The sequence below is a fragment of the Trachinotus anak genome, unplaced genomic scaffold, assembly GCF_046630095.1.
Source record: "Trachinotus anak isolate AG129_WGS33_773 ecotype Australia unplaced genomic scaffold, CSIRO_AGI_Tana_v1 ptg000021l, whole genome shotgun sequence".
Classification (NCBI taxonomy): domain Eukaryota; kingdom Metazoa; phylum Chordata; class Actinopteri; order Carangiformes; family Carangidae; genus Trachinotus; species Trachinotus anak.
In genome coordinates this window covers 8,574,123-8,587,097 of record NW_027273872.1, presented here as the reverse complement: position 1 = coordinate 8,587,097, position 12,975 = coordinate 8,574,123, and the positions used below count along the sequence as shown (strand labels likewise).

General features: G+C 39.4%; 1 protein-coding gene across 10 annotated transcripts in view; it reads left to right on the top strand.

Annotated features, from left to right (window-relative positions):
• Window positions 1-2,562: 2,562 nt before the first annotated feature.
• The window catches only part of rapgef2b (Rap guanine nucleotide exchange factor 2b), a 106,513-nt gene continuing 96,100 nt past the window's right edge, over window positions 2,563-12,975 (top strand). For 5 of the 10 annotated variants that reach the window (XM_071457604.1, XM_071457596.1, XM_071457600.1 and 2 more), the window contains exon 1: window positions 2,565-3,414. In XM_071457604.1, coding sequence (XP_071313705.1) covers window positions 3,346-3,414 — 69 coding nt within the window. In that variant the 5' untranslated portion in view covers window positions 2,565-3,345. Of the gene's footprint in view, window positions 3,415-12,975 lie in introns of all 10 variants that reach the window. The other 5 variants (XM_071457597.1, XM_071457594.1, XM_071457595.1 and 2 more) reach the window with 4 other exon arrangements.

Genomic DNA, 12,975 nt, shown 5'->3' with positions numbered 1-12,975 from the left:
GTCTTGGAGTAAACATATGGAAATATTGTGTTAAAGTCTGATTGTCAGCTTAACACTAAGTTCATTTTCCAATCAGCATTTTTTTAGTGCATTTGACAAAAATCTTTTGAAATATAATGACACATATATTTTAAGTAGTTGAAACTATTTTCTCTCACCAAGCTCTTTTTGTGTGCATTAAGCGTGCAATTTCTTTTCTGTCAATTGAGCATAACAATATATGCTATTTTATTATTAAATATTCAAGTTATATTGTAACACAATTTTAGGTTTTAAGACAAGACAAGATGAACTTTATTAATCGCATGGGGGGGAAAATTTGTATTGTTACAGCTGCAGCAGGATATAGACGAGAGTAGGCATCAAGCAAAAAAATACATTGATAAAGAATATTTACATCAGAAAGAAATATTTACATTGTTAGTGTGTTTACGTGAGGTTTAATATTTCACATTGTTTTCATGAAGTATGGTTTTGCACATACGTTGAGCATCGTCTTCCTGTAGCAGGTTCTGGACTCCCTGACCCTTCTCCTCAGCTCATTCTGCTCCCTCTGCAGCTCCTCCTTGTTCCCTGCACAGAAGCTGATGTAGTCTGCAACAAAGTGTGTGAGACTGTCAGTCTCCTCACCGTGAGGCTCACAGAGAATATCCCAGTTGGTTGAATCAAAACAGTCCTTCAGTGCCCTGTTAGACTGATCAGACCATTGTCTTACATGTTGTTGCCTATTACCTATGTACTGTCGGTTTGTACACAGGCAAGAGATGCATCAGGCTGTGGTCAGATCTGGCCAGTGGAGGGAGGGATGATGAGTTACATACTGTTACCTCTGGTTTGACATCTGGCATATTGAGTAAATGTGGGCAAAGTGGTTTGATTTAAGTCCCTAGAGATGAGGAGGAGAGCTTGTGGATGCCGCGTTTACAGTTTTTATGGTGGAGTGGATGATGTCCCTGACTGTGTCGGTGTGGACAGAGGTCTGTATAATGCTATCGCTATCTCTGTCCATACTGTGGCCTTCCTGCTGCTGCTGCTGCACAAAATAATGGGCACACCTTGGGTGATAACTTGAGCCCAGCGGTCTGTTCTGCCCATGGGGTGATGGTTGGTTGTCATGCAACAAGTGGTTGTCATGGTGTCAGTGCTGGTGGCCTATAGTTACATTCTAAAAACAGGGGATGTTTTTGTCATGGAAGCATGTTGAACTCACATGTGATCTCAATTTGTCCCAGATCATAATGAAATGAATCATCATGAAAGCAGAATTGCCATAACAATAATCTAATAATAGCACCAGTGCTTAATGTTTCATGTAAACAATCCCATTTTATTAACTGCACAATAAATTCAGTAACAACTACAACAATAACATTTATATTTTTAGATTATTTCTGTATATTGTAGGCTACTTATCATTCATACCTATAAGCTTATATTGCATATATAGTTCACAGAGCATGGTTGCTGGTTGGCCTCTCTATGCTGCTGTAACATGTCAATTTCCCCTCAGGGAGCCTTTTCTTATTTTACCTTTTTATGTGCCCTGCATGTTGTATATGTCAGTCCCTGCAGGTTTTATTGATTATTAAATCCCCCAAAAATGTATTTGGAGAGGTTTTTCAAAAAAAAAAAAAAAAAAGTTCCTTCAGAATGGTGCATTTATAGGGAAGTGCAATGACTGAAAATTTACATTTCTCTATCTAAAGTTTGACAGTGAATTCAGAGTTGCTTTAAAGCTGATTCTCACGATGTAGAGCTACAATTTTAATGTCTTTGACGCATAATAATCAGTTTAAATGAACTTTCTTCTGCAGTTTTCCTGCTTATTTTCCCTAATCTGCTAATACCTTTACAGGACATTGTACATTGTATGCTTATTTCATCCTGTACTGTTTACATGTTTAGGGATAACTCGGTTGTTGTAATACCAGTGACCACATACTAAATTTTTCTGTGACTCCATCAATATTCCTTTAATGAGTCACTAGGTGGCACCAAAGCATCACTTTACGACATAACACTCACCCCCCCCCCCCCCCCCCCCTCGCCATTCCCATTTTTTTTCCCTTTTTGTTAAATGGACTCGCCCATGAGCCGCCTCTTGTGACTAAATCTCTGTCAAGTCAAACATAGACACAACAGACGGACAGGAAATGGATTGATTTTGCCTTCAAAATAAGATAATACAAACAACAACAGCTTAAACAAATCAAATATAATGTAAGCAAAAATATTAACATCGAAGCACCACAAACCACTTAGTTGGAAAGGCTCAGCTGGTTGAATTTTGGAATACACTAAAACGGAGTTTATTATGGTGTATCATGGTGCATAGTAGACAGCCATTGTGTGGCATGTAGTCTATTGTGTGTTTCTCATTTGTCTAAGGTTTTTATTTGAATTTTTCAGTGCAATGGATAGCTAAGTGAATCTGGCACATTACATCAAGTAGCGTAATTGCACGTTTATAAGACATCATATGCTGATACATTTTCAATAGGTCCAGGTCTTTGCTGAGAGCTTCTGAGTTCGTGCAATGAAAAAGAAATTTCGGGGGGGGGGGGGGGGGGGGGCACAGCAACTCTGTATTCATTTACCACCGACGCCGCCCTAAATACACGGTATTTTTCATTGTCTCTTTGTATTTTCAGTAAGCAGGTTGCGCCCCTTGGAGTTTTATTTTGAAAAATATTCAGGGAAGTGCAACGTTTTATTCCGTCCTACTTGACAGTTGTGTGTCAGTCACCATGGTGGCATACAACAGAGCACAGCGGCGGCGGACCTATCTGCACTTTTAGACCCATGAAAAATGCTAATATAATGAATTTTCTCAGTGAGTGTTCCCGGGTCTGCCTCTCATAATGGACGCCAGGTTGTTGTTGACGGGATAAATGTTAGCCTTTAGCTTACTTTCTTTTTGTTTGGTGGACCCTACATGGAATTTCTTTTCGTCGCTAGCAGAATGCTGAAGAGACAAGGAATGGCTTTGATGAGCGTTGGCTTGGATAAAGGGACATTTTTCACATTAAGCAAATAGTTATAAGAGACTGTTTCAGCCGCGCTTTTAAAAAGAAGTTTCCTCCCGGTGGGACTGGCGTTGGCAGCCGGTTTCGGCTCGGGCAACAGAAAGAGACACCCCGAGGAGACTGCTCGGCTGTCTGGCTCCAGTCGTGGCCTGGGTCCGGGCACTCCCAGCTTATCCGCTAGCATCGGAGCACAGGCGACAAGAATAAAGCAAGACAGCAGGGGGACTTCTGTTGTTATATATCCGTGCCCCTGGATATTTATAAACGTTTTTACTACGATAAGGAATTCAGTATCTTCCAGACGGCGTCTTCCAAAACAATGGCGTCTTATGTGGATAACAGCTTTCGGCAGGCTGTGATGATGAATCCGGCTGAAAGGACGCAACAGGTCAGAAGAAATGACTAATTGTATTTAACTATTAATAGAATTTGTATCCAGAGCTGCTTCTTACCGCAGTGTTTTCTCCACTCAGGTGCTACATTGTAACACTGCAACATCCGCTTACCCTGTGTCCTAAACTGCCAGTGTTTCTGTACGCAACTGTTGCCACTCAGCTAGTACTAGTGTTACGTATGGCTACATCCCGCTAAGCCCTCTATCAGGAGAGATAATCAAGGACACTTAACGAGACGGGAGCTGCAGCCGTTGTGGGAATCTAACCGAGCCTATTCTGTCACTTTGCGCCTCATGTTTTCACATTTGAGGATCAACCATTTTTGTCTTGGGTGCATCCGAGTTTTGCATTTTGCAAAAAAAAAAAAAAAAAAAAATCTCTAAAAGGTTGCACAAATGAGTGCATTAGAGGCACAGACTGGGGCTAATCCTAACTTAGCCAATCGCCCACACTAGCCTACCAAAAGAGGACGTTGCCCCCAACCAGTTACAACAGACAAAGACACAATTAAGAGGTTATATGCTTCTGAGTTGGGTCTGCTGTTGATGTGTTTTTTTTCAAGGTTTCATTACGAATGGCGCAGTAGAGTTTTACTATTCACTACAGCTCAATACTGTCACTGTAATATACCACCTCAGTATCATCTGATAAACGTCAATAGTTTCCTCTGGGAAGTTTGGAGTGCTAGCTGGATGTCTTCTGAACACGCAAATCCTGTGGGCTGTGGTTGTTACCCCAGAGCCACATGCACCAACACCCTCACCCGTGGCATCAGATATAAGCAGTTGTGCTTCACAGATCCACGCAATGAATCTAGTGTGGCTCTAAAGATGGTATTAATCCATTTGAGCGCTGCCTCCACTGCACATGGATGCTGCATACTGCTTTACACACAACGGACAATCAATAGGCCACCACTTAAACCTGTGGGCTACAGCTAGTGGCACAGCTTTCTGCCCCCCTCTCTGACATTGAGGAAACAATTATGGTGTCATTGATTGTACTAGGCTCATGGTCTTTACAGCTCTGTGCAGGCTATAATTTGTATGGGTGGCAGATGCCATCATGCTTTAGGAAACAAAGAGGGGGATATAAAATTTGACTCACATCAGTAGCAGCAATGTTCACAGAAGGTGGGATAGGCTTTAGTAATTTATATTAGGGCTACAATGATTTGCATTATCATTAATTTCATTGTTTTCTTGATTAATATTTTCTTTGTACAAAATGGAAAAGGTTCTTGGAGCCCATAGTGATGTTTTGTCTGACCAACAACCTAAAATTTAAATATTTAATTAATTATCATATAACTACCATATATGACAAATAATTATATGGCCATATATGATATGATAGGAAAAAGATGACAAGCAGTTTATCTTTTATCATTACAGTTGCCAATTAATTTCTGTTAAGTGACTAATGGAGAAATCCACAAATTGTTTCTGTAGATCTGATAATGTTGGATTGAGTTTAAATTGTCCATCAATTTTCTGCAAAACAGGTGATTACTCAGTAGTAAATACTTACATTTCGTTTTGATGATATGATCCTTTAAATAATAACATTAAATTGCTCTGCAGTGTTTTCCACTGCTGATATGAAAGAGAGACTATGATTCAAAGCTGACAGTCTGTGATGCATGTGACGTGACCTGCTTCATCCTGCAAACACCTGAACAAATTTACAGTCTGTCAGCATGACCTGTAGCATAAAATCAAAGACTGAAGGTTGTTTCTGAGACTGTTCAAACACACCAATAATATGTGAGGAAATTTACTTGGAATTTCTGAGCTGGAAAGTAGTCTGATTAAAAGATACTGAGGCTTGGATAGAATATGTCCTATTGGGATATTCAGAGTGGTTTGCTAACTGTGGTCCTTTAACCCTCTGGAGTATACATACATCCGTCATTCAGGATGTCTTTGAAATGATGAGAAATGCATGCACAGGCAAACTAGGACAATATAGCATTGACTCGTTCACAATTTTTAAAACAATTTATTCAAAGGGTTTCTCCCAGCAATAAAAGCCCCTAAAAGTCTGTGGTTATTCTGTAGAAAGTCCACTAGACATCTGTGATAAGTGAGAAGTCTTTTCGACATTAATCCCCACAGTATTCAATATCATGTGACTGTGCACCTCTATAGGTCTTCTCTTGGGTGTTTTTCAATAGCAGCACCAGTCCCCATGTTCTTTTCAAGTGTCTGGCGAACGTGGTGGCTGACACAGTTTATCCTAATGGTGTTGGCAGGGCCTCTCTGTCAGGATTAGCTAACGGCTAGAGGGATCTGTCTTTATCGCTCAAGACTGACCACAGTAGGACATGACCCTCTGCCTCACCCTATTGTCACATGGCAGGCTAAATAACTGACCACTTGACAGCTAGTGTTCACACTGGCTTTGTGAACTGTAACTGGAGGTGCAATGAAAATTTTGACAGTGGATTAAGGAGGCAGTCTTATACTTAGAAAAGCAGAGGGAAGAGGATGACACAATTCTGCTATAAAGCCCTGCTGCATATTTCTGCAGTTGTGATGTGAATTAAGATAACATGGCATAGCTATTTGATCTGTAATTTATTTTTTTCAATCATGCATTGGGCAGAAAATTACATGACTGTGAACGAAACAGAAGTATCTCTCTAACAAGCAGTGTGGTTCTCAGTAGCGCTGGGCTGATAATTTGAGATGTTTTCTAGAGTTTGAATTTGTGAACCTCCATTTCTGTGATGATTCAACCAACTTTCAGGCTGCCCATTTCACACAGACCAGCCTCCCAGTTTAGCTATTTTAAATTTAATCTTAAATTGGGTTCTATGGTTGTTTTCATCATGTAGACTCAATCAAGTCAAGGTTCATTTATCTTAAAAGAGCTTCTCCACCATTTTTCCCCTCTAGGGATGTAATTTTCTTCACTATAAAAATGACTTAAGGGCAGATATATTATCAGATTTGGCAATGACACAATGACAGTGAGCCTGCTTCAGGAGAAATATGGGTGCTAGTATGGGTCTATATTTTAGGACTCTTGCAGTCATGTCAAGCAGATTTTTTTTAAAAATCCAAATTGAATATTACATTGATCAGATATGGAAATGATTTTGCAGGACACCAAAGAATATGAAACCCATACACTGTCATGAAATGATCAAGTAATTTATCAAATTTGAGTGGCTTTCTCACGTTCTCTTTTGATATCACTGTAAATTGTATACCTTGCGTTTTCACTGCCCGTCAGACAAATTAAGTAGTTTTAAGATGCCTCTTCGGGCTCTGGGCCTGTGATGGACATTTCTCCTCCATTTATAACCAATTCCCATTGTATTAATCAGCATCTAATAATAGCTTCAATAGAAGGTGTGTTCAACATCAAACATGAACCTTAGGCTTTGTTTGTGGAACTGGTATCTATGACATGTTTGTTTGTCAGGTCACTAGGTGGGAGTTGGACTGTCTTTAGCTGTATAAATCACACATTGCTCAACTCTGTGATCTAGCTTCTCTCATCAAGTATTAGTCAAGGGGCTTCAGTGTTTCATATCTGGAGCCATTTGAATGCTTAGATCAAAGCAAATGGCTTTTAACTTGTAATGATGGGTGCTGTGGGAGTATTGAGAATCGCTTGTTTATGTTGTTGCATATTTGATGTATCACTTCAGACCACAAATGTACTGAACTGATGTGATTTGAACTGTGTGTTTCGCTGTAGCATCCATCTCTTCATGTAGTCATTCAACTGTGAGTCATGAAGGACAAAGAGCAAGGAACCCAACACTGCACCAACCAATCAGGAAATGATGAGTGAAATCACTTTCTGTAGTCTCACAGGAACAAGAATCAGCTTGCACCTGGTCCTCCATGGCGCACATACGAACACTTCTGCTTTCGTTGCTCTGTTTATATTCAGCAAGTAGCTGGACTCAGGACAGACATCTCTCCTCTTGTTTAGCCAGGTGGCAAAGCTAAAGGCCACAAACAACAGTCCTCCTCTGCCGTGACCCTGCTTTAGAGCTTCATAGCTGGAAGGACAAGCTGCCTACTTTACATTGTTTCCACATATTCTGGACCTAGGCAGGAGACTGGCACTGGCTCACAGCGTCTGTATGCAGACAACAGAGAAAACAAATGCATTAGGACATTTAGTGGACATTAATGGCTGCTATGACTTGTCATGAATAAATACATTTTAATATTTAGGTCATTACGCGAAGAAACCAACAGTAGAGTTTAAGGATCCTGTTTATATGACAAAAATTTAAAACAACTTAAATATTCCTGTCTTTGTAGAATGACTAAAGCATGACAGAGATGTGCTATGTGCAAGAGAAGAGCTGGTGTGCCAACATAGCTGGACTGTGCTTTGTTATTGCATAACAGACAAAGGCTGACTTGTTTCTTTATTCATTTTAAATGAAGTTAATTCCTAGTACAGCTAAGAAATTGCAGCATATACAGTAAATTGTGCAGACCTTTTGTTCTTAATGCATTCATCAGTATGATTTTAAAGAACTAAAAAGAAGTAAATGTTCGATGTATGTACATATGTGTATATACACTGAACATTTACTTCATGCTAATTCAAATTAGATTTTGTGCAATACTGTATTACCTTTTAAATTGTAGAAAGTAGAATATCAGCTAAATATTCACAATATTTCTGCATTACATTTTTTTTAAATGGCAGTAGATAGAAAATACTCACTTGCAGTGATGCTTTTACATTGCTATACTGTTAGAGCCCTAACAGAGTGTAGCTCATAATTAATCTGTACAGGAAGCAGTTGCTACAGGTTGAAAAATGACTGATGAGCTTGAAGCTGCCCTGTCTCTCAGCATCCTGCTCGGTACAATCAGGCAGAGGAAAAGCGTCAGGATGCTTTTTGAACTCAAGCAGGAAGAATGTCTTGACAACAAAACCCCTTTCCCCTAAAGCTGTTTTTTATTTTCTGAAACTGGGTGTTGTTTTTTAACTGTCTTCCTATTTTTGTCAGGGCATCAGAAGCATGTGAACGTCTATTTAAAAACCGTCCCGATCACCGGCTCAAAAACTAGGACGGACTTCTGTAGCAACTTTTTTTTTTTCCTACTGGAGTCGTAATGGTGTAATTTTCCCAGGCAACACAGGGTTTTCTAATTCCCCAAAACTCCCATCCATCCTGTAAATTTAGGCGCTGCTTGCCTTGGCATTTGCTTGTGTACTGCAGCGCTAACCCTGTAGAAGTAAAGTGATGTCACATGTTATTCTTGTGTTGAAAGTGGAGGCTGAGTTCAGGCTGAAGCGGTTACACACACCGCGGTCACAGTGACGTATTCCTCCAAGTTTAAATACAGGGGATGATTTCAGGAAGGGAAGAAGGAAACAAATCCACCGACGTACAATACCCACAGAGTACCAGTCAAGCATCTGATTGGCTCATTTAAATCATGCTTTTAATTCCACATCAGATTTTTTTTACATTATATTGTGATAGTAATAAATGTACTACAGACCAGCGGTCAGTGGACTCATAAAAGCTATCGATTATTGTGTTAAAAGCATTGATTCTTCAGTGTTATGGCTGTACAGGGAGCAGCTAATGAAAAGGTCTAATCTTAAATCAAACAATCGCCTCAGTAAGATGGCATTTATGGCAGTTTTACAGTTTAATTGTACAGATAAATGTCTGATATGACTACAAGCCAGAAATGATTTGCATTCCAGAAATGTTCCTTACTGGAATACACCGGGGTGTTTGTGTAGTCCTGTGCGCCTGTTACTCCCTCAAATCTAATAAGGAATAGACCAATCCAGTGTAGACTGTGTTTGAACTCACCACTGAGACTGAAGGAAGTTAAACACTGTGGTTTTCACCCCATGAAGCATCATTTAGTACTAGTGGAGCACAAAAGCAAGTTATCATCGGGTATATGTACTTTTATGGTTGCACTGATATTTTTTTATTTACCAATGACTAAGGTAGGTGGATACTAATGTCTTTAAAGTATAGATATGGACTGAAACCTGAAGTAAAATTAAAGCCTGATGTATAAATGTTAAACATAAACATTCCAGGTGGGATCATTTGTGAAGTAATTGACGTTCCTCAGACAACTCTGTCTCTAATGCATCATTTCTCCCTGTACGATTGATGAGTGGTGGTGGTTGTAAAATACTTGCCTGTGGTATAAAGAAAGGATCCACCAATCCAACATTTTGCTTCAATCAACTCAAGGTATGCTACAGTACAAATCTGATACCAGAGCTCTCTTTTTCCAGATCAGTAACAAGAGGTACTGAAAACCGAGTCAGCAGCCAGACTCAGTTTTTAGTGCCAAGAAAAGACTTTTGACAATGTTTGCATAGATTCATCCTCAGGAGGTGTTTGTGAAGAAAGTGTTCATTTTGCAGAGGTTGCAAAAGTATCCTTGATATCCCTCAGCAAAATCATATCAGTGTTCCTTTTACAACAATAGAGGGTGAGAGGAAGTTAAAGTAACATGATTTCTAAAATGTTTATCGAGAGACCCCGTGCAGGCTTCTGAGTTGCTTATTCTGCCGTCTTCTCTCTGGTGTACTTAGATTTTCTGGTTTTGAATTCTGTCTTACTGAAGGCTCACTCCAGGTTATGTCATTCATACAGTTGTTGCTTTTGTTGTTGTTGCTATTGGGTTGCACATTACTTTTTCTCTTAATTCACTATGCACTATGCTCATGTTTCTACATATTACATACATTGGACTGAAGCTTTGATGCTGTATTTGACTGTAAATGTTGTCAGATAGTTTGGGATGTTGCTGTCTGGGTCACACTGTACATTTGTTGCGTCTGAATTACACAGATTCTAATGTCAGAGGCATGTTTCAGTTTCTTATGTTCACATTCCTCAAGATATTTTTAAAGCAAAGAAAAACAGCTCCGGAGTCAAGGCTCCAGAAATTCCATTGGCCTTCATAGCAGAAGGCAATAGACCTCATGCCACTGAGCGACCACAGTCTTTACATAACTTAGCCCGGGACCCACTTGGCTGCTCGGAGAGCTTAAAGAATAAACCATTCCTGACGTGCAATATTTACATGGCTGCTATTAAGTTTCGCTGCTTGCAGAGGCTGTCATTAAGAGCGTCATTCCTGAATGAGATTTTGGAAATTCCGGCATTTGGAAGAAGTGACGCATACATTACAAAAAAAGATTGATAGCATAAAGTGCAGTAGGATATGCCTAAATCCTTGGCTGACAAAATGTCACTTCAAGAGACAATATCTCTTTAGTGTAGTGACGGTGAAGGCTGTTTAACTGAAGCTAAAAATATATATTAATCTAGGAAGTGATTCTTTCATCTGTAATAGCTGTAATGTCATTAATGTAAACAACGAGAAGACGTCTTTGAGTGAGTTTGCTTTTTAGCCTCACTCTGGTGTATAATCTGCAGCATAATCCTCCCTCATGGTAGACTGCTCAGACGTGACGTGGATCAGATGGAGAGCTGATTAATTTGTGTGATTAGAGATCTCTAAATCCCAGTATACGGGTCCACCATGCAGCTAATACTTGTTTACAGTATTTGTAACAACGGCACTTAAAGATGGCTGCTGTTGCACGAACAGGGTCAAGACCAGGGCAACATTTTTGGCAGGTCTGCATATAAACAAATTTATAATGCTATTGTCTTTGGAGATTTTAATTTGGAGATTAATGTATGAGTCAGGCTACATGTGCGCACAGCTTTCTCTGCTTAATTTATTTTTTCAGTCCTTAACAATTGGGAGGGAAGAGGGTGAAATTAATGCTTTAATATTTTTGCGTAGGTTGAAATTGAAGATTTTCTTTGACATATTTCTTATTTGGCAGAGCACAAGACTGATCTTTTTTTTTTTTTTAAATTCATGTGCAGACCTGTTTACTATCACAAGTGTCATTTTTCATCTTTAGAAGAAAAGTCCAAGTCATTGGCAGCTTATTGGCATCCAACCAGTCTGCTGTGGAACCACAGCCAGCTTCATTAGCATTATGGCTCCACAGTATGTGCTTGTACACTTGTAGGAACCAGAGCCAGTTTCATTAACACTATGCCTCTAGTTGAGTGTTCGCCTGCTTAAGTGTAAGGTTTCAGATATTTATCAGCCAGGCGTCGGAAGCTTCACTCACTGCACCGCACCTTACCAGAAATCTTTTATAGCACATGTATCAGTCTGTATTATGTTCCTTCTATTCTTTTAGGAGATTGATAAACCTGCACATATTCACCGCTGTGTTTATAGTGATTCAGACCTTACAGAATAACCGAGTTGGTTGTCCAGGTTTTTCTGCTTTTCTTTTTTTCTTTTCTTTTTTTGTTTTATCTTTTTACTACTGACAGTAACAGACTTATAAAAGGAACATGATGCTCTAAAGAGTAGCTCTCCTTGTCTCTTCAGCACTAACATCTTATCATATCTATCATATCAGTTAAAGTTTTTAGTAGTTTGCTCTGCCCTTTCTCCCACATTACATAAAATTAGCTTTGAGTAATGTCAGGCAGTGATTATGTAAAAGGGTAATTATGTTCAAGGAATGTTTGGTAAAGATCAGAGTTGGATTGAAGAAGAACACAGGAGTGACCTGTGCACCTTTTATCATGATATAGTGAGGGGGAGGTTACGTTACGTTAGGTTATGTGTTGAAACCTGACCTGACCAGACTAATAACCACACAGTTAGGGCTGAAACTGACAAGTAGTTTAAATTTCAGTTAAGCTGCCGATTGTTTTCCGAAACGATCGACTGATTTTTTTTATCTATAGAACAAAAGAAAATAATGTAAAATGACTGTTGCAATTTCCTGAAGCCAAAGGTGATGTTCTTAAATTGCTTGTTTCATCCAGCCGTTTAAAGCTTGAACAAATCCTCACAACCAAGAAGCAGTGACCAGAGGATATTTGGGTGTTTTGCTTAAAAAATTACATTTACAATTCAATTATCAGAGTAGTTGAAGATACATTTTCTATACTGTTGCATTAATCGACTTATCTTTTCAGCAGTAATTACGATCTGATTATTCAATAAACCAAATATCTTAGAGCTGCGCTGAGGGATGATAACGTTTTACTTTTTCTAGATGATGAAATACAATTTCTCAATAATTTAAAAAAAAAAATAAAAATCAGAATTTACTGCTTCCTGCGAGCATTGGGAAGCTACCACTCTTAAAGCCACTACCACTGAAGCAATAAAGTTAGCCTTCTTCCACCAGCCAATTGTGTGTCTGTATGCAAAGGAACTCACCCCCGTTCAAGTGTAAACAAACACACACTGCAGTGTAGATGGGGGCTGGAGGAGTGTAAAGTGAAAGTGTGTGAAGATAGCAGATTAGAGGAGTGAAATGAAAGGACTTTTAGTGATAACCAGTCACATCATCCAGTCAGCTCTTCATTGATCTAATGGCTACTTTTACATAGTTTGGTAAAGCCCTTCCAGTTGGCGTCAAGCTCAAAAGTTGAGTCATTACACTGTTTGCTGGATGTGCCTTTGATCCTAATGTAGCCTGTCATGCCTCATGCAAACTGGTTTATTAACAGCTGTGCTGGTGGTCGGCAG